At 40.9% G+C, this 22493-nt stretch overlaps 1 protein-coding gene across 2 annotated transcripts in view; it reads left to right on the top strand.

Annotated features, from left to right (window-relative positions):
* The window catches only part of DFC (DHFS-FPGS homolog C), a 43697-nt gene that overhangs the window by 5034 nt on the left and 16170 nt on the right, over positions 1–22493 (top strand). Inside the window, exons 4-11 of one of the 2 annotated variants that reach the window (XM_022302896.2) lie at positions 1531–1640; positions 1898–1958; positions 18817–18900; positions 20253–20309; positions 20426–20486; positions 20708–20754; positions 21092–21169; positions 22035–22193. In XM_022302896.2, coding sequence (XP_022158588.1) covers positions 1531–1640; positions 1898–1958; positions 18817–18900; positions 20253–20309; positions 20426–20486; positions 20708–20754; positions 21092–21169; positions 22035–22193 — 657 coding nt within the window. The remainder of the gene's footprint in view (positions 1–1530; positions 1641–1897; positions 1959–18816; positions 18901–20252; positions 20310–20425; positions 20487–20707; positions 20755–21091; positions 21170–22034; positions 22194–22493) is intronic. The other variant, XM_088123683.1, reaches the window with a different exon arrangement.

The raw sequence follows: 22493 nt of genomic DNA, 5'->3' as shown, positions 1-22493 counted from the left end.
ACACATTCGAGGTTGACACTCTTCCACTTGAAAATAGTGATGACTCCCTCTTGTTGATAAACTAGTGGATGATCACGACTGGCCTTAGATAGAGCTTGATTTTTGGATAGATGGGATGAAAAATGGTGATCTTGGCTAGGAGTTAGAACAAGTAGGTTCAAAGGTGAGTTTGAGGTGTTGCTTTGTAGGGAGGACATGAGCTGGAGGTGGAAAGTTAAAAGTAGAATAGGCCCCAAGGGGCACACCATTTGGCAAGCGCTTTGGTCATACTGGTTTAGAGGTCTCAAGTTCGAACCCTCTGATGAGCTTAATACCAAAAACGATTGATGTCTCCCAATCAGAGCCTTGGGGCAGGCACAAGTGCCCCTTGGGTATAAGGGAGCAAAGCTTCAACTTCTAGTTATAAAAAAAAAAAGTTAAAGTGAAATAGGGATGCTATTAGATTTGGACACCTAGTTGAGTTGGGCGCGTTTCTTGGATTCTTTTGGGGTGTCTTTGGTGCATAGCAGAGATTGTCGGGTGACGGTGGAGGAGGTGTTGCTGCATCCTCCCTTTTAGAATGAGTGAATTGTTCATTGGTAATCTTGTTTTTTCATTATTTTGTGGGGTATTTGTTTGGAGAGAAACAATCGGATTTTTAGAGGGGTAGAGAGGTTTTGGGTGGAGGTTTGAGATTTTATTAGATTTAATACCTCTCTTTAGGTGTTGGTCTCTAATGCCTTTTGTAATTATGAGTTAGGTTTTATTCTTTTGGATTGGAGCTCGTTTTTGTAGGTTGGGTTTCATCTTGGCGGGTGCTTTTTTTTGTATGCCCAAATTTTGTTTGCTCTTCTGTGTTCTTTCATTTAGGTAATGAAAACTTGGTTTCTTATGAAAAAATGAGGTAGATTATTTTACGATAAAACTGCTGATAAAATGAAGTATTTCCTTAATCTTGGAGTTCAATTGTACGATTTTGGAACCTATGAGAAAAATAAAATTGTTGCCCATACCTCAGGGACCCAAAAAGGTAATTTACAGAAAAAAGAAACTATTCTCTCTTTGTAACGCTTGGCCTATTTTTAAAAATTTTTTTCCTACTAGAAGAAAATAGATTGTTTTGCTAACTTTTCACTATATCAATGAAAAGTTCTTTTTTTGTCTCTCTCTAAAAGTAGTTTCATATCCATTTTCATTTTGCATTTGTACTTTTTATTTTGATGCCTATTCATTTTTCTTACCATGAATTGGCTAGTTTTCTTGCAATGATTTTCAATATAAATTTTGTTGGATGGTAGAGCAAATTAAAAATGTATGCCGAGAAAATTTGTAGTCCCTGCATCATCATTGTCATTATAGACCAAAAGATAACCCTCTTTCAATGGTGTAATGGCTATCCAAAGCAAAATAGGAAACTTATGTCCATCATTCATATTCTGCTGATGCTGCAAACTTGACCTCAATACCTGGTTAAAAAATAAGCACGAACTCTTAATGTTCTTTGATTTTCTTATCATCTTCCTTCACCCCACCTCACCTCTATGAATTTAGGGTTCCACGTGCACCTTTTGTGAAGCAATTTTACGGGAATGTGGTCTTCGAACTGGACTCTTCACTTCCCCTCATCTCATTGATGTGCGTGAAAGATTTCGCATAAATGGGTTAGTGCTGAAATATATATTTTCATATTTAGCAAACACCATCTAACACGTGTCTTATCCTACCCATCTGATCTCTATTTCTATTTTATATAACACCAACATCATGCACCCACGACACACTGAGAAATAATAAAGAAGCTCTCCAATTTACTCAACTTATTTTCACGCTCCATTGACTTTGTTGAAGTTGTATATTTTTCTTGCTTTATTTAATAATTTTCTCTCTCTTTTAATCTCACTTTGAATGGCATGATCAGGTTGGATATATCAGAAGATAAATTTCTGCAGTACTTCTGGGCCTGCTGGATACAACTGAAGGTATTATTATTCCTTGCTTCAATTTTAATCTCTTTGAAAAACCATTCAATGCTAATTCTCTCTAAGTTTTTTTCTTTTTTGAACGAGAAACGAACTTGTCATTGATTAAATGAAAAGGAACATAAACTGTTCTAGGATACAAACTCTCGAAAGAGTGAAAATACAAAATAAGAGAATTAAGAAAAGATAAGAAAGACATAATATCCAGAAAAGACATAACGAACAAGGAAATCTAAAAATACAAGAACTACTCTAGACTAATGAAAAACACCCAAATTATTAAAAATAAGAAGCACAGACACGCGACACAGATATGACACCCACAGACACGGCGACACGTCAATTTTCAAAAAAGTAGGACACACGACACGTTGGGGGCACGTTAATTTTTTAAATGATTTTTAATTAATATTTAAATAGAAAATATATATATATATAAAAGAAAACCTAACTCTAGCCCCAAATTTTCCCTCGTAATAAAGAAGACCCTATTTTCATCTTTGATTCCCTCTTCCCACTTAATAATCTAACCCTAGTTTTTATTTCTTTCATCACAACCCGCTACCCTCCTACTTCTTTTTCTCGCCTCCTTTCCTCTCATCCTTCTCCTTTCTCAACATCGCCGCCTCTTCTTCCTTTTTCTTTATCTTCTTCTTTGTTCACCTATCTTCTATAAGTTTCGGGAGTACGTGACTTTTGGGTTGATTTTTATTTGGTTTATAGAGAAGAAAAAAGACCCCAAGCTTGGTCTTCGGTTGATGAAGAAGAAATAAGAAATCTAGGTAAGAGGGAAAAAAAATAAAATCGGGAAGTGGGAGGAGAAAGATCAACTAGAAAAAAAAGGACACTCGCGTGTGCCAGACGTGTCCCCAGCATGTCCCGGACGTGTCCCCAACGTGTTCCAATGTGTCAGATTTTTTAAAATTAAAAAAATTAAAAATTCATTTCAGACACGTGTCGGGGCGTGTCAGTGTCCGACACGTGGCGTGTCGGACACCGACACTTCTTCATTTTGAGCATGTCTATGCTACCTGGTTAAAAACAACAGTAGGGGAATAATGGGAAAAGGAATCTGCTAACGAACACCAATGAGAGGCCTTAAATTTGGTTGAATTGAGACAATTGGACAAAGATCTTTCGCTTGATCTTAGCTTTTTTCTTGTAATCTTTTTCCTCTAGCAGCAGTATAATATTTCCATTTGCTTTCCCCCAATTATGTTTCAAGATAACTTTTTTTTTTTAACAAGATACAAACTTTTCATTGATGGAATGAAAAGGGACAATAAAATGTTCAAAGGATACAAACTCCAGAAAAAGTGAAACAAAAGGAACAAATAAAGAACAAACAAAGAAAATATAGAAAACAAATTACAGGGGATTGATAAAAGCATCCCAATTAGAAAAAATAAGATTTGGGGAGTAATGGACAAAAGAATCAGCAAGAGAGCACCAATGGGAAGCCTTGAACTTTGCTGTTGACAAACACTCCGTCAATGATCTGCTTTTACCCTTAAACAGCCTCGAATTCCTCTCAAACCAAAGCTCCGAAAGAAAAGCTTGAATGCTGAACGACATTAATCCATAACAAACTAACAGCCGAAGAAGAATGATATGAACCACAAAAACTAGAACAAAATGTCTTGAGCCTTACAATAAAAAGCCCAATTAGTGTGGAAGGTATGCAGAAGAGAGTACCACCCATGAGCAATGAAGAACAATGGAAGAAGATATGACTTTGATCTTCCCCACTAGCACCGCAGAGAACACAATAAGAAGGGAGAAGAGCGTGAAGGTAGCTTTCTTTGAATAATTTCAGCCGTATTTAATTTCCCTTGAAGAAGAATACAAGAAAACACATTGACTTTCCTTGGGCTTTTTGATTTCCATAAAGCAGCAAACAAGTCCTTATCCATTGGAGAAGAAGACTACAATCTGCTCAAAGATGCAACCGAAAACACACCAGACGGTTCGAGAGTCCAAATTATTCGATCTTCTCTACAAGTAATAGAAGCTGAGCTTAGAACTGATAAAAGATTAGTAAACTCTTCCAGCTCCTCTTCCTTTAGATACCTCCTCAACAAAATGTTCCATGAATGTGTATTCTGATCCAAAAAATCCGAAACTGCTCCTAATGGAATAGGAGAAATTTTAAACAATCTAAAGAATATGTCCTTTAAGGGACTATCAAGGATCCAAGGAGAATGCCAAAAGAAGACCTTGTTGCCAAAACCAACCTTATAAGATAAAAAAGTCTCCACTTTCTTCCAATGCTTGGAGATATGACTCCAAGGACAATGCTTGCAAGTGACCGAATTAGAAGATGTAAACCAGCCGAACAAATTTGAACCGTGAATACTTTCTACCACCTGCCGCCAAAGTGAGAAGGGTTCACAACTAAAACGGCAACCCCATTTAGCTAGAAAAGCACTGTTTCTTCGAGACAACCCACCAATTGCCAAGCCTCCATCTTCAAGGTGCAGAGAAGTGGTTTTCCAATTAACTAAATGCTTCAAAGGTCCTTTGGAAGAATTACCTTCCCAAAGAAAATCCCTCATAGCCTTCTCGATTTTTTTACATATGTCCGAAGGCATTTGAAATAAGGACATATAATAAGTTGGGAGATTAGCCAACACCGAATTACACAAAGTCAAACGGCCTCCCCTAGATGGATTAAAATGCCCCCATCTATCTGATTTTTTCACGATCTTCTCAAGGACGCCAAAAATCAGAACTGTGAGTATTTGCACCTAAAGGTAAGGCAAGATACATTAGTGCCTAGTGGAAAAGATTTAACCTGACAATGTAACTTAGAAGCTGCCTGCTGAACACAGTGTGGATGAATATTCACCCCACATAAGGCTAATTTATCCCAATTTACTGCTAAGCCCTAAAGCCACGACGCTTTGATAGGCCTGATCAAATTTAGAAGCATAACATCATCATCCTTACAAAAAAAAATAGTGTGTCATCGGCAAACTGGAGGTAAGAAAGATGAAAAGACTTGCGGCCAACCAAAAACCTTCGAAGGAGCCGTTGAGATGAATTCTGTCCAGCATACTACTAAATACATCACTTAATAGAAGAAAAAGGAAGAGAAAAAAAGGAAGGGAGAGAGAGGATCTCCTTGCCTTAAGCCTCTAGAAGCGATAATTCTTCCTTTTTGGACGCCCATTAATAGAGATGGAGAATTTAGTACCTTGAATACAACCATTTATCCAACTCACCCATTTGTTTCCAAACTGTTTGTCTTTCACCTTCTTCTAGATGGTTTAGTCAACTGTAGATCCCTAACATTTACTGCTTACATATGCATAAATGCAACTTAGCCACATTCGTACATATCATACAATTGGTCCAGCCTTTTCATAATCTCTTCTATCCACCCTTATTATTAGTGAAAAGTTTTGATGATGTTTCTTATACAAAAAAAAAAGGGTAAAAAATTCTGTTCCAGCTAAGTTGTTGGGGTTTTTTGGAATTAACTCCGGAATGATATTTGTCACTTGGAGTAAGGACGTATTCCATGTATCAATCTTCTAGCATTTAAGAGGAGTGAGATGGAGTTGAGTAGTTGGATACAGAGTTTTTTTTTTTTCTTTTACATTGAACCATGTGCGAAAGTAACAAATTAACAAATGGTAAGCCAAGAGGTAAATTTAAGGCTATTCTCCTTTCCGCTTCAGTCTTCATCATTGTTGTAGAGTTTTTAAGCAGAATCCTCGGTTAGGGCAATAGAAAAGGCCCTTATTCAGGGGTATGAATCACTTTCTCTTTGTGGATGATACATTACTTTTCTCTAATAAGGACCCTACTAGTTACGCAACCCCTTCTACATTATCAAGATTTTTTGGTGTGATTTATGAATTCAAATCTTATTAGAATGATTGAATGCCTTAAATGATACAAAGGGCCTCCTATTTATAGGAATAAGGCCACTGACAAGAGAGATAAAAACAGAAAAGGCTAACTACTAAACTAACTAACAGTAGGCTCACCACCAAACTAACTAACAGTAGAGTTAGTTACATCAATTTCCCTCCTTTAAAAAGAACTCGATCTCGAGTTAGGATGCCAATCTGAATGTATCCAGAGGGGCATAAAGAAAGATGTCTGACACATTGAAGATAGGATTGATATTGTAATCCGTTGGTAACTTGATCTTGTATGCATTTGGGCCATACTTATTCAAAACTTCAAAAGGTCCGAATTTCTTCCTTTGAAGCTTATGAACAGAACCAGTAGGTAAACGCCCTTTCGTCAAGTGAATCAAAACTAGATCTTCTTCTGTGAATTCTTGTACGCGTCGCTTTCTATCTGCTTCTATTTTATATTTGGCATTTGAAGCTGCTATTTGATCATGCACTTCTTTATGTAGTTGAGTTATCCTTTCTGCCATTTGGGATGCTTCTAAACTGAAATCAACAGAAATAGGCACATTAGCTAAGTCCACCGTTAATTTAGGCAATTTAGTGTAGACTACTTCAAAGGGGGACTTCTCTGTGGTCCTGTTTTGCATATGTTTAAATGCAAATTCTGCTTGTGCTAGCATTAGATCCCATTGTTTAGGTTTATCTCCGCATAAACAACGAATGGGGTTGCCAAGAGTCTTGTTTGTGACCTCAGTTTGACCATCCGTTTGAGGATGGTTAGTGGTGCTGTACTTCAAAGAAGTGTCAAATTTTTTCCAAAGCGTTCGCCATAAATGGCTCAGAAATTTGACATCTCTATCCGATACAATGGATTTAGGGATACCATGGAGGCGGACGATTTCTCTAAAAAAGAGAGTTGCTATATAAACGACATCCGATGTCTTTTTGCAAGCTAGGAAGTGTGCCATTTTGCTGAATCGATCGACGACCACCATAACCGAGTCAAATACTCTTTGTGTACGAGGTAATCCCAACACAAAGTCCATGGAGAGATTCTCCCAAATTGTTTCAGGTGTAGGGAGAGGCATGTATAATCCAGTGTTTTGTTAGTACCTTTGCTTGTTTGACAAATTTTGAGACATAGCTAAAAACATTCTTTCTTACTTGTGGCCAAAAGAACCGCGAAGTGACTAGTGAGAGTGTTTTGTCCCGGCCAAAATGTCCAGCCAAGCCACCTGCATGCAAGTCTTTTATTAAGGCTTCCCTTAAGGAAGTGTGGGGGGATACACAGTTGGTCTCCCTTAAAAAGGTATCCATTTAGTAAATGAAATTCACCTGCATTTGTATGTTCATGACATTCTGTCCATATGACTTTGAAATTAGGATCCTTAAGATACACTGTGGGTAATTCCTCAAAAGCAATAATTTCTCCTTCAAGGAGTGTAAGCAAGGCCCCTTTTCAACTTAGAGCATCAGTTGCCTTATTCATAGTGCCATTTCTGTGTTTGATTACGAAATCAAACCGTTGCAAAAAAGACAGCCACCAGGCATGCATTCTGCTTATGGATTTTTGAGTATTGAGGAACTTGAGGGAAAAATTATCAGTGAACAGTATAAATTCCTGGTCGAGCAAGTAATGCTCCCATTGTTTTAAAGTACGAACAAGGGCGTAAAGCTCTTGCTCATAAGTGCTCCATTTCTGCCGAGCGGTGCTAAGTTTCTCGCTGAAATACTCAATAGGGTGCTGATTTTGGGACAACACTGCTCCTATTCCCATACTCGAGGCATCAACGGCCACTTCAAATGGTTGTGTAAAGTCTGGGAGTTTTAGTACGGGGCTTTGAGTGAGTTTTTCTTTTAAGGTTAGAAAGCTTGTCGTTTGTGCTGTTTCCTAGTGATAGTTACCCTTTTTTTAACAATCGGTTAAAGGTCCTGCTATCGTGCTGAAGTCTTTAATAAATTTTCTATAAAATTATACTATCCCGAAGAAGCATTGGATTTCTTTAACAGAATGGGGTTGAGGCCAATCGGAAATGGCTTTAATCTTGGAAGGATCCATTTGAAGGCCATTTTTGCTTATTATAAAGCCTAAGAAGGAAATTTCAGTGACCAAGAAGAGGCATTTTTTGAGGTTAACGACTAGCTTATTGGTATTTAACGCTTGGAACGGAGTTTCTAGGTGAAGTAAGTGGTCCTCCTTAGTTTTGCTATAAACTAAAATATCATCAAAATATACGACTATGAACTTATGTAAGAAAGGGAGAAGAACCTGGTGCATGAGTCTCATGAAGGTGCTAGTTGCATTTGAAAGACCAAAAGGCATGACTAGTCATTCGAACAACCCTTCATTTGGTTTAAACGCTGTTTTCCACTCATTCCCTGGTCGAATTCGGATTTGGTGATATCCACTGTGCAAGTCCACCTTAGAAAAGTAATGTGCACCGCCCAGCTGATCCAAAAGGTCATTGATTCGAGGGATGGAAAATCTGTATTTGACAGTAATTTTGTTGATAGCTCTACTATCAACACACATTCGCCAAGTCCCATCTTTTTTAGGGGTTAAGAGTGCTGGCTGGCACCGCACATGGACTGAGCCTAGGCTGTATATGGCCCTTAGTAAGTAAGTCAGCTACTTGATCATGGAGTATTTTGTATTCTGATGGACTCATACGATAGTGTGAGAGGTTAGGTAATGTGGCGTCGGGTATGAGGTAAATATGATGTTGAATGTCGCGTAAAGGTGGTAAAGATTCTTGTGGTTGAATGATATCGGGGAATTTATTTAGAAGATACTGGACTTGAGGAAGAGTGTTGTTGGTGGGGGTAGTATCGGTTGAGTTGAAATGTTTGATAACAAGTCCAATAATAGGCTCTGTTTTTGTTAGCAGTAGCTGTTTCCCACTGCATAAATGAAATAGTTGACCTTGCTCCAAAGTTTTAGAAGCTGTGGGACTCAACAATGGTAAAAGTACCACTGTTTTTCCGATCCATGTAAATTTGTATGTGTTGTCTCGCCCATTATGGATAGCTTGTGTATCAAATTGCCATGGACGTCCTAGTAGGATGTGACAAACATCCATATTGAGGACATCACATGTAATTTGATCTTTATAGCTATTTCCAATAGAAAGAGGAATTGTACATATTGTATTAACAAGTGCCTCACCTCCTTTTTTTAATCCAACTGATCTTATAGGGTGTAGGATGGGGAGTAACTTTCAAGTTTAGGGCAGAAACCAACTTACTTGACACTATGTTTTCTGTACTGCCACTGTCAATGATGATGTTGTAGCCTTTGCCATTGACAGTGCCGCGTGTCATGGTCATGCTTATCCAGGGCCTGTTGCCCGTGGCCGCATGCCCATAACAACCTCTTTCCACATGCTTTCATGCCATGTATTTAGTTTTGCTTGTTATTTAGTTTTCCTTGTACTTTTGGTGGCGAGTGACTCCTCGCCACTTTGCATGTTCACGCCTGCCAAAGACAAAATGCTTTATAATCTACCTTAGGGGGGTACACCTAGTCTCCTCCCTACATTGCGTTGTATTCTTGTCTTGCCGCTAATCTATTCTCTTGCATTCAAGCTTACAACAACTTCCAAAATGCTTACAAACGTTTTCCAAAACCTTTTTCTCTAACCCCGTTTTCCAAAACCGTTTTCCCGAGAACGGGGGTGGAGGTTGCGACATATAGCCTTTGTGCCACCGGCTATTCGTTTCCGCATTGGCTGACTTGCTAGAGGGTGAAAGCAAGTGCCGCACAATCGCTTCCCGAGTCCCGTTAAAGTGCGATTGTGACAGTTGGTATCAGAGCCTAGTTGGCTCATCGAGTTGGAAAACAGTAACCATGTCCGCGACAAAGCAGTTGGGCAAGTCCCACGTCGACAGACTCGTCGAGATCGAAGAACAGCTGTTGTTCTTGAGGGAAATCCCTGACAACCTTAGATATGTGGAATCTCGGCTGGATGAGATCTCCACGAAAGCTGACGGAATTGACGTCGTGAATGCCCGCATAGACGGGCTTGCTATACGTGAGTTAATGCTTCGGGTTGAGACCCTTGAAGACAAGGTTAAGCGTACTGATAACCTTGAGCGTGGCGAAAGCTCATCGAGCTCAATCGCCCACATGGAGGAGCGTGTCGAAGAAATAGACATCTCCCAAAAGACTATTGTGCAGATGGTCAGTGAGCTGACCGACGACTTCAAAGCCACCATCGACGAAATGAGGGCGGAGATTGCCGAATTAGGCACCAAAGTAAATCTCACCATGAGAGCGGTGGGAAACCAGGCCCCAGCTGGGGGACCGATTCAGTTCAACAAGGTGAAAGTTCCCGAACCCAAGCCCTTCTGTGGGGCGCGAGATGCTAAAGCTCTTGAGAACTTCATCTTCGACCTCGAGCAGTACTTCAAGGTGACAAGCACGGTGACAGAGGAATCGAAAGTTACACTAGCCACAATGCATCTTGCTGACGATGCGAAGTTGTGGTGGAGAGCGAGATACGTAGATGTACAAGAGGGCAAATGTACCATCGACACGTGGGAAAAACTAAAGCAGGAACTCAGATCCCAATTTTTCCCGGAGAATGTAGAGATTCTTGCTCGTCGTAAACTGCGTGAATTACGACACACAGGAAATATTCGAGACTACGTAAAGCAGTTTTCAGGGTTGATGTTAGATATCCGCGATATGTCCGAGAAAGACAAGGTCTTCGCCTTCGTGGAGGGCTTGAAACCATGGGCCCGAGCTAAACTATATGAACAGAAGGTACAAGATATCCCTAATGCTTACGCAACAGCCGAACGGCTGTTCGATCTTAGCAACGACACGTCACAAGAGCAGAGGAAGACCCAAGCTTCTTCCAGTAGTGGAAACAGACCTGCTAGATCGGGGTCCCCTAAAAATGGGGGAGCTGACAGAAATAGAGGAGGAGACCGCAGACCCTTCCAGCAGAGAGGGGGAAATACATGGAGAGGGCCGAACCCACCAAACAATAACAATCGAAGAGGACCATCCTGCTTCATTTGTAAGGGACCACACAGAGTATACGAGTGTCCGAATCGAGCTGCTCTCCGGGCCTTCCAAGCCACACTGACGAACGATCGAGCGATCGAACCGGAAGGCCCCAAAACAGATACTCCTCCCGAAGACGCCGATGACAACCCTCGTATGGGAGCACTCAAATTCTTATCGGCGCTTCAGAAGAAAGCCGAGGAAGTGAAGAAACCCCTGGAACGTGGTCTGATGTATGTGGAAGCATGGGTCAATCAGAAAGCCGCAAAAAGCACTATGGTAGATTCTGGTGCCACCCACAATTTCATGACAGAAACCGAAGCACGTCGGTTGAACTTGCTATGGGATAAAGACCCAGGAAAGATGAAAGCGGTCAACTCGGCTGCCCTCCCCATCATGGGAGTTGCAAAAAGAGTCTCAGTAAAGCTAGGGACATGGAGTGGACTGGTCGACTTTGTGGTAGTGCGGATGAACGACTTCGATATAGTATTGGGGATGGAATTTCTGCTGGAACACAAAGTCATCCCCATGCCCCTTGCTAAGTGCCTGGTTGTAACGGGTTCCGATCCCAAAGTTGTTCAGACAAGCATCAAACAACAAAGCAGAGTGAAGATGATATCAGCACTCCAGCTAAAGAAAGGTCTCGCCCGTGACGAGCCGACCTTCATGGCCATTCCTGTTGCGGAAGGCAGAAATTCTGAAGAGCCAGTTCCTAGAGAAATCCAGCAAGTCTTGGAGGCGTATGCCGATGTAATGCCAGACAACCTGCCCAAAAATCTACCTCCAAGACGGGGGATAGACCATGAGATTGAATTGTTACCGGGGGCAAAACCGCCCGCCAAGAACGCCTATCGGATGGCTCCTTCCGAGCTAGTCGAACTGAGGAAACAACTTGATGAACTACTAAATGCTGGATTCATCCGCCCAGCTAAGGCTCCCTATGGGACCCCAGTCCTTTTTCAGAAGAAGAAAGACGGAAGTCTCCGTCTATGCATCGACTATCGAGCATTAAACAAACTCACAGTCCGCAACAAGTACCCTTTGCCCATCATCACAGACCTGTTCGATCAGCTTCATGGGGCAAAGTACTTCTCTAAGCTGGACCTGCGATCTGGATACTATCAGGTGCGCATCGCAGAAGGAGATGAACCGAAGACGACCTGCGTCACTTGGTATGGGGCCTTTGAATTTCTTGTCATGCCCTTCGGCCTTACGAATGCTCCCGCCACCTTCTGTACCTTAATGAACCAGGTGTTTCACGAATACCTCGACAAATTTGTGGTGGTTTATCTAGATGATATAGTCGTCTACAGTCCAACCATGGAAGAACACCAGGTACACTTACAGCTTGTTTTCGAGAAGCTCAAACAGAAACAGTTGTATGTTAAACGGGAAAAGTGCTCGTTTGCCCAAGAACGCATCAGTTTCTTGGGTCATGTGATAGAATGTGGTCGAATAGGCATGGAGGATGGAAAGGTCAAAGCCATTCAAGAGTGGAAAATTCCGACGTCCATCACAGAACTACGTTCATTCCTCGGATTAGCCAATTACTATAGGCGATTCGTGGAAGGATTCTCGAAACGGACCGGGCCCTTAACGGATTTACTAAAGAAGAACCAGAAGTGGAACTGGACCCCAGAATGTCACGCCGCATTTGAGAGTTTGAAAAAGGCAATGATGGAGGGGCCGGTGTTGGGAATTGCAGACGTCACACGACCGTTTGAAGTCGAAACCGACGCGTCAGACTTCGCCCTAGGAGGAGTGCTTCTCCAAGACGGTCACCCCATTGCATACGAGAGTCGGAAGTTGAATGATGCTGAAAGGAGGTATGCCGCCTCCGAGAAAGAGATGTTAGCAGTAGTCCACTGCTTGAGGGCCTGGAGGCAATATCTCCTAGGGGCCAAGTTCGTTGTCAAGACCGACAACAGCTCAGTCTGTCACTTCTTCAACCAACCGAAGTTGTCGTCCAAGCAAGCTAGGTGGCAAGAGTACCTTGCCGAGTTCGATTTTCAGTTCGAACATAAGCCCGGTCGAGCAAATCAGGCGGCAGATGCCCTTAGCAGAAAGAGCGAACATGCGGCCCTGTGCATGTTAGCTCACCTAAAAGCGAGCAAGCTCACTGGATCCATTCGTGAAGCCATCAGAGAGAACTTACAGAATGACCCAGCTGCCCAAGCGATAATTCAGTTAGCCAACGAAGGGAAGACTAGACAGTTTTGGGTGGAGAATGATCTCCTCTTCACCAAAGGTAACCGTTTGTATGTTCCTCGTTCTGGGAACCTAAGAAAGCTCCTACTTGGAGAATGTCACGACACGATGTGGGCAGGCCATGCTGGATGGCAGAGAACTTACGCCCTGTTAAAGAAAGGCTACTACTGGCCGAGTTTGAGAGACGACGTGATGCAGTATACCAAAACGTGTCTCATCTGCCAACAAGACAAGGTCGAGGGAAACAAAATTGCAGGTTTACTGGAACCTTTGCCAATCCCATCACGACCGTGGGAGAGTGTGTCTCTCGACTTCATCACCCACCTACCTAAAGTCGGAGAGACAGAAGCGATACTCGTGATAGTTGATCGGTTCTCTAAGTATGCTACCTTTATTCCAACTCCGAAGATGTGTTCGGCCGAAATGACTGCACAGTTATTTTTCAGGAATGTGGTGAAATTATGGGGTGTTCCTGAGAGCATCGTGAGCGACAGAGACGGACGCTTCACAGGGACATTCTGGACAGAACTTTTCCGCCTATTGGGATCCAATTTGAACATCTCTTCGAGTTATCACCCACAGACCGACGGACAGACGGAACGCTTCAACAGCATGCTAGAAAAGTACCTCCGCCACTTTATTGATGCTCGGCAAAAGAACTGGATCCAGATGCTCGATGTAGCCCAATTCTGTTTCAATTGCCAAAAGAGCACCACCACGGGAAGAACCCCTTTCGAAATCGTGTGCGGGCGACAACCGGTGTTACCTCATGTTGTCGACCATCCTTATGTGGGCAAGAGCCCTCAAGCGTACAATTTCACGAAGGAATGACGTCAATCCACCGAAGTCGCCCGAGCATACGTAGAGAAGGCGTCTAAACACATGAAAAAGTGGGCAGACAAAAAGCGAAAGACCATTAGAATTCCAGGCAGGAGATCAAGTCCTTGTGAAGCTGAGACCTGAACAGCTTCGGTTCCGAGGTAACAAAGACCAACGCCTTGTGCGAAAATATGAAAATATGAAGGACCCGTCAACGTCCTTCAAAAGGTGGGCAAGACATCCTACAGAGTTCAACTACCCCCGTGGATGAAAGTCCATCCAGTAATCCACGTGAGCAACTTGAAGTCTTACCATCCCGACACTGTCGATCCTACACGAGACGAGGTAACCCGTCCAGCAGTCACGTTGACAAACAAGGTTGACAAAGAAGTTGAGTCAATCCTCGCTGAAAGAACACGCCGAGTAGGAAGACCACGAAGGGACGTCCAGGAATTCCTAGTCAAGTGGAAAGAGCTCCCAGATGAAGAGGGAGCGTACTGAAGACCTGAAGACAGCTGCAGCAGCAATTGAAGAGTTCGAGCAGCGACAGTTGACGGGGACGTCAACCATTTAAGTGGGGGAGAATGTCATGGTCATGCTTGTCCAGGGCCTATTGCCCGTGGCCGTATGCCCATAACAACCTCTTTCCACATGCTTTCATGCCATGTATTTAGTTTTGCTTGTTATTTAGTTTTCCTTGTACTTTTGGTGGCGTGTGACTCCTCGCCACTTTGCATGTTCACGCCTGCCAAAGACAAAATGCTTTATAATCTACCTTGGGGGGTACACCTAGTCTCCTCCCTACATTGCGTTGTATTCTTGTCTTGCCGCTAATCTATTCTCTTGCATTCAAGCTTACAACAACTTCCAAAATGCTTACAAACGTTTTCCAAAACCTTTTTCTCTAACCCCGTTTTCCAAAACCGTTTTCCCGAGAACGGGGGTGGAGGTTGCGACAGATAGCCTTTGTGCCACCGGCTATTCGTTTCCGCATTGGCTGACTTGCTAGAGAGTGAAAGCAAGTGCCGCACAATCGCTTCCCGAGTCTCGTTAAAGTGCGATTGTGACACCGCGGGTACGGAATAACAAATGTCTCTGATGGGTGGATTGCACATTTGGTGTTAGGAGAATGCGTTCTAAGATGCAAGAAACCTGTTCTCCATCATCCGGCTCTAGGTAAGCCCTTTAGAATCTTGAATGTGTGCAGCTTCAAAATCTTGTATATCTTCAACTATATTGACAGTTTTACGTTGAGGGCATTCATTCGATAAGTGTTCCACTTGTCCACAACGAAAAAATTTTCCTAAAGAGGGTCGAGCGTAGGTATTTGATGTCTTTTTAGTTATAGGGTCAGCTGGTTTTACCTCATTAGAACCCTTGCCTTTAATGGCAGTTGTTCCACTAGAAGTAGCTTTCTTGGAGGAGCTGGCTTGGTAGTCACCAACGGTCCTTCGTTGATATTGTACACGAAACCGATTGGCTTGTTGTTCTTCAACGGTAACTACCGTGGCAATGGCCTCATCGAGATAGCCAATTGATTGGAGTTGGAGTTTTTCTTTGATGTCTGCGTGCAGACCGCTTACAAATCTTGCCACTTGATACTGCTCACTCTCGCCAAGATTCGTCCGGGCTCCTAAGCGATGGAATTCTTCCGTGTAGTCAGCAACAGATTGTGTTCCCTGTCGACAATTTTGACATTGATTATACAATATCTGTTCAAAGTTTATTGGTAGGAAGCGGCCCCGCATTAGCTTTTTCATTTTCTCCCAATTGCGGATAGGACCTCCCACCAAGCAGAGGTGCCGCCTTTGAGTTTTAGAGCCACCAATCTGACCTTTTTGTAGTCTGGAGTTGCCATATAGTCAAAGAAATTTTCTACATTTTTCACCCATTCCAAAAAACCTTCAATATCCAGTTTGATCGTGACGGAGATCAACCTTCATCTTGAAGTCAGTTTGATCGTGATGATGGTGGTGCTGCCCTCTATACCGTTGCCTATTGTCGGAGGCGAATCCTGGCCTGCCACGTGTCACGATCGAAAAGGTGGGTTGGTTAAACACGCAGGCGAAGTGAAGAAAGCGGCTCCAAAATACTCAGGTCGGCAGTCAGGGTAGGACCAATAGTGCCGAGCTGAGCTGATGCAGAGTCCGTAACAGTGTCCCTTCCGTGCCCGACAGCACGCCGTGATTTCAGGGTGTGTCAGAATCCCTGTCGGGCTCAGTTTCTATAAATAGAAACCCTTGCCTTAAATGCAAGGTACGCAATCTTAAGTAGACTCGGCAAGTTAGCTCGGACTAGAACTAACTTGCTCGTCGGAGTGCTAACTTTGTTTTGCAGGTCTCAAGAACTGTTCAAGGGAGGTGCGGGACTATTGGCTATAGCTCATCCTGAGCACACCGATCTAAATCGTGTCCGAGCTCAATCAATTTCGGGCTCAAACACCTATCATTGTTCCAGTGTGGATAGGCATCTTCGTCACTTGAGGAATTATCTTGCCAATCTTGTCGCCGGTGGAAGCGATTATTCCTTTGATGAAGAGGTTGATTATTTCGCCAATCTTGATTCCACCGGGGCAGACAGAGAGGATCTTGGACATATTGGTGGGGTTGATTTTGGAAATCAGGCTCTGGTGTTTGAGGTATTGTCCTGTCTTTAGTGAATCGGGTGGGTTTCTTGCTCAGGGAGGGGATCTTGGAACAATCTTTGAGTTGGACCTTTTTTCTCTCGACCGATGACAATCCCTTGATCTACAATATCTTTTCCATTCTTCTATCTTGGCTGTTCTTGCTGTACTCGCAATCCGTCAATCTTGTCTACTAAAACGTTCAAAATCTGTTTGATCTCTACCACATTCTGCTGTAAATTTTCAACAGCTCCTTCAACCATCAGCAAGCGAATGGTTGATGATCGTGGAGAGAGAGCGGTGGTAGGTTCCGCTTCTTTATCAACGAGTGAAGAGTTTCCTCCAACCGGAGCATTCTTCCTTCCCGCCATTGATAACAGCCTGAAGGACGTTGGATGCTCTGATACCAAATTGGTGTGATTTATGAATTCAAATCTTATTAGAATGATTGAATGCCTTAAATGATACAAAGGGCCTCCTATTTATAGGAATAAGGCCACTGACAAGAGAGATAAAAACAGAGAAGGCTAACTACTAAACTAACTAATAGTAGGCTAACTACCAAACTAACTAATAGTAGAGTTAGTTACATCATTTTTGAATGGGCTTTTGGACTGAATATAAATTACAACAATCAGAGATATTGGGAGTCAACTTACAACGCCACACCATCAATGACATTGCAAAAGCTTTCGACTGCAAAGTTGGATCATGGCCAGTGACCTACCTAGGCCTTCCTTTAAACAGGAACTATAGAAGAATCTCTTTTTGGCTCCCTATCATTGAAGAATAGAATGCAAGCTTGCAAATTGGAATCACCTCTTCATTTCCAAAGGAGGTAGACTATCCATCATCCAACCCGTTCTCTCCAATCTCCCTATTTATTATTTCTCTCTTCCAAATACCAGTTTCAGCTGCAGGGCTTATTGAGAAATTGATTCGAAATTTCCTATGCGACGGTCCTAAAATCCGTGGGAAAGCCCACCTCATAAATTGGCAAAAGGTTCCATTCATTGAAGGTGGCCTCGGCATTAGAAATATCAAGCTAAGGAATAAAGCCTTACTTTCCAGATGGAGTTGGAGGTTCCTTACTGAAAGGAACCATCTTTGGACGTGTGGAGGAGATTTATTACAGCAAAGTATGAGTTAGCTCATCTTGATTCATGGACATCTAGAATTTCTGGCTACTACCAAGGGCCGTGGAAAGTCATCCTTAATCACGTGGATTGCATCAAAACAGAGGCTTTTTGTAAACTTTGTAGGAAACAACATCTCGTTCTGGCATGATAATTGGCTGCAAGGCTCTTCCTTGGCAGCGGATTACCCATGTCTCTATGCTCTTTCCACCAACAAGTTGGTGTGGGTTTTAGAGGTATCATCTTCATCAACTCTATCTTGGGATTACACTTTCCAAAGGCCTCTAAAGATGATGAAATCACTAGATGGATGGAATTATCTCACACTCTCTTCTCTATGAAGCCCACTAATTCCAAAGATATATGGCAATGGGATGGGGACCGTACAAAAATCTTTACTGTACAAGCCATGTTCAACAAGTTATCTCATGGTTTTGCAGACCTACAACTCCATCTCTTATATGCTTCTATTTGGACAGATAAATACCCAAAGAAGATTAAATTCTTTTGTTGGGAGCTTAGTCACACTCTATCAACACCTTTGATATGATTTATAGATTCCATCTCTCCTAATTGCTGCCATGTATGTGCATGGATGATGCTGAAACTCAAGGCCATCTCTTTGTGTCTTGCAATTTTGCTACTGGTTTTTGGAACAGGATAATGAATGCCTTCAGGTGGTACTTTCCCATCCATCATAGCCCAAAAGTTATTCTCCTGGCGGTTTTAGTTGGCCATTCTTTCAAAAAAGGAAGCTTGAATCCTTCGGAAACAAATAATCAGAGCCTTCATGTGGAGCTGACACTTCCGCTCATTCCAATAGGTTTTTTATTAGGGTTATGCTTTTGGTTCTTAGCTGGTATAAATGTCACTATCCCCTTTTCCAATTATAGTCTTAATGGCCTCATTTCAAATTGGTTTGCTTTTTTGTGATTCCGTTTTGGGGTACATCCTTTTTAATTTCATTCACCAGTGAAATTTCTGTTTCTTACCAAAAAAAGAAAAGCATTATATTTCTACCGGCTGATGTTTCAGCTTGGATTTCAAAAATATTTTAATTTTATGTTCTTCACATGGCATGGTTATCTCTAGTGATTTAACAATACGATAATGTGTACTAGGATAATTTTGCTCTTCTGCCACCTTGTAAATTACAACCTTCACTTTTGTGATTTTGGGTGTTAATTTGCAGGAAAATGTTACAGAGTATCTACCAATGCCTGCACTATTTCAATTTCTAACATTATTGGCTTTTACAATATTCTCAGATGAACAGGTATATGACATTAGTTCCATTTAATCGAGTTCCTGTTTGAACAGTTTAAGTGGTTGCAACAATTCCTTGTATTTCCTTGTTTTTTTCTTAATCAGATTTGTGCAAGAATTAAACATTTGATAATATCATGGACTTCGAATGTAATTGCATGATGTGCAAAGTTATCTTACAATTGGCTAATAATAACCTTTTATCCTTCTTTCAGAAAATCTTGTAATGATTAACGAAAGATAGAGAGGACAGAGTAGTCCTCCGCAAACTTAAATAGGGTTCTTCACCTCTTGCGCCAATTCTAAGTTTCTATTTTTCTCCTTCAAATTTCTAAGAAGTTGGTGGAGTTTCAACTCTCTCTCTTTTTGATGACCTAATTTCTATTTTAAAATTTTGCCAACTTACCAAGTCTCATGACAAGTAAGTTATACCAATAAAAAGGGTGTAATTGAAAAATGTTACAATTGAAGTTACTAAATTGAAAATTTTTAACCAATAGAGACTAAATTGAAAAATATCAAAACCTTTAGAGACAAACATTTATTTAGCCTTATTTGTACCGTGTCAGCTTGCCACACCAGCAGATGTAAAGTTCGGTCATCTTTCTGTCTGGTAGACTAACGGTTTTACCAGTGGAGGGACATTTTAAACCTATTTCTCAAAACTTTGGGGCTAAGATCCATCTTTTGAAAACTCAAGGATGACTTTATTATTATTATTTTTTTGTTTTATGAGAAGTCAAGATTTCATTGAGAAGAATGGAAGAATGCAAAAGGGGCATATAAAAAAACAACGCAGCAAAACGAGCCTGCAGAACTAAAACAAGAAGGCATTCCAATCTAACAAAAACTGTCATAAGCTTTTTGTAAATGATGAGAATGACCTAACCTATAAGTAAAATGTCAAGGACTTAAAGGGTAGCTTTCCCAAGTTTCAATTATGTCCTTCAACGTTAGATTTTGATTCTAATAAGTCCTTTAGATTTAGATTTTTCTTTTTTATTTTATTTTTTTGGTATAACTTTGGATTTTGATGCTAATTAGTCCCTGTTAACACTGTTAATTAAATGTTAACATGGCTCGCTTGGACTAGTTAATCCCGTGATTCAAGAAAATAGGCTAGCTTAATTTCTAAAAGTCTAGGACACAGGCACATACATGTTTATTTTTTAACCATTATATTTATACACCTCAATGATTCTCATGCTAGAATCTTATTTTAGTTTATGACGCTAAAGCATTTATGGTACAATAATTTTTGTCAAAATATTCTAGTGTTCATTTTTAGTAACTTGGATTAAAAAGTTACATGATTTTTCTTCGTGTGTTCCTTTTTTTTTTCTCTCTCTCTTCATCATGTAGGTTGATGTTGCAATTATTGAAGTTGGTCTTGGGGGAATGTACGATTCAACGAATGTGGTATCCTCTGCCTACTATAATAGGGGTCTATTCAGAGCTTTTTAGGTTAAAGACTAGTAATTATGAAAACTTAAGATTAATAAAATTTGATTGATTAATTTGTGGTTATTGTGCAGATCAAAGAGCCTGTAGTCTGTGGCATCACTTCTCTTGGGATGGACCACATGGAGACATTAGGCATATCCTTCTTACTTCTCATTAAATTTTTCCACCTTCAATTCTTTAGGTTTACATTATTGAATGCTCAATTTACAGGACATATGAATTCTTGAAATAAATTAGTGATCAACTTGTTATACAACTGGTCTGAGCATTCATATGTGAAACAAAAAAATGAATTACTAGTGAATTTAAGGTTGGTTGCTTAAATGAGATTTTGACAACGATAAATGTTGCAGGAAATTCGCTTGGGATGATTGCTTCGCACAAGGCTGGAATTCTAAAGGTAATAGTGTCAACGTAAGCAATTGCAATAGCATGATTTTTTTAATTTTGTTCTCAATATGGCCAACCAGAGCCGCATTCTACTCTGTTTACTTAGAATTACCTTTTTGAAAGATTAAATGCAGAGATATTGCACCAAATGATATGCATGACTTTTGTTTTTCCCCCCTCTTTTAGCTTATTAGTGTAAATATGTCGATCAGTGCAAATGTGCAATATTTCTACTATGAGTACTCAAAATTGCTGGTTAGAAGGAAAAAGAAAAATGAAAAATATTGCTCCATGCCTGATTTTCACTCATATTCTGAGTCAGCTTCACATCTTGTATCCTTGTAAAGCCTCAAGTACCTGCGTTCACAGTACCGCAGCTTCCAGAAGCAATGGATGTTATCCAGAAGAAGGCACGTGCGTTGATGGTAAATTTCTTCCTCCTACGAGAAGATTAGATGTAACTCAAGCTATCGTTTGGCTTATTATCATCTTCATTGTTTCTCTAGGTTGTATACCAATATTTGTAAACTTGATTGAATGAAATCATAAACTGGATTTCTTTTTTCAACAAGATTTTGGAGCAACCAATTGAGAAGTAGAACTTTCTTTTCAAAAATTCAAGAACCCGGTAGTTAAGATTTTTGATGCATCTTATAATAACAGTGGTAAAAGTCTTGCATCATGTGTGCTGTGATTAGTAAAGCCCAGACACATTGATCATCATCTTATTGAATTTCTCTTTGGTTTTACCAGGAGAAAGTCCTCTAGGTTAATGCTTGTGGTGCTCTGCTTTGGCACATCTGGTTGAAGTGTAACAGCAGATTTTTCATCTCTAAAGCATGTTATTTTTCCAATGCTCAGAATTCTGCTTTGCTTTCTGCTTCTTATTGGTGTACAAAGCGCAATTTATTTTGTAATTATGCTATATCTTCTATGCACAAGCACACCAATTGGAGATCTTCTGTGCAAATCTTTGGCATCCTTTTGTACAAGTATTTCATTTTTTCAATGAAGTTGTCTCTTTATCCCAGAAAAATATATAAAGCCGAGACTGAGTAAAGTAAGGATCTTACATGATTCATTTTATTGGTATCGAAGAGATCAAGGTCAAGCTTGCATCAGTTAGGCTAAAATTCTGAGCAAAAAAAGTGAATGAGTCTACTTGAACATGCTAGTTATACTAGAGCTGCTACAGCTGCATACTCATAATTCTACTTGTGATGGGCATATGAAGACTCGTTATAAAGATCTTCACTGGACATTGATCGACTTTATGTGTACTAATTGCAGATCCCGTTAGAGGTAGCTGAACCTCTTGATCATAAAAGGCTAGATGGATTGAAGCTTGGCATGTCTGGTGATCATCAGTTAGTTAATTCTGGTCTTGCTGTTTCCCTTTGTAAATGTTGGCTCCAGAGGACTGGAAACTGGCAAAGGATATTCCAAAATGTTGGTCTAATATTCTTATTTTACTTTATGCTGTACATGACGTTGTGTCAGTGGTTTCTTTCTCTAATAGTTGGTCGTGGCATTTAGGAAATGGGAGAATATAATGACTGGTGTTAGGTTGGTCGGTCTGTTTTTCCCCTCCTTTCTGTTGACCTGCATGTTATATATGCTGCATGTGCTTCTCTTGTTAAGACATACGTACATGCATTCCAACATATCTATGGAGAGAGATAGAGACTGTGAGAGACCCCACCATTTCAAATGAAATTTTGCATGGTATTATAAAATATTTTATGTGAT

The sequence above is a fragment of the Momordica charantia genome, assembly GCF_013281855.1.
Source record: "Momordica charantia cultivar OHB3-1 chromosome 5 unlocalized genomic scaffold, Mcharantia_2.0 BLBB01000005.1, whole genome shotgun sequence".
Lineage (NCBI taxonomy): Eukaryota > Viridiplantae > Streptophyta > Magnoliopsida > Cucurbitales > Cucurbitaceae > Momordica > Momordica charantia.
The sequence above is the reverse complement of the archived record's forward strand: the minus strand, read 5'-3'. Positions and strand labels throughout refer to the sequence as shown.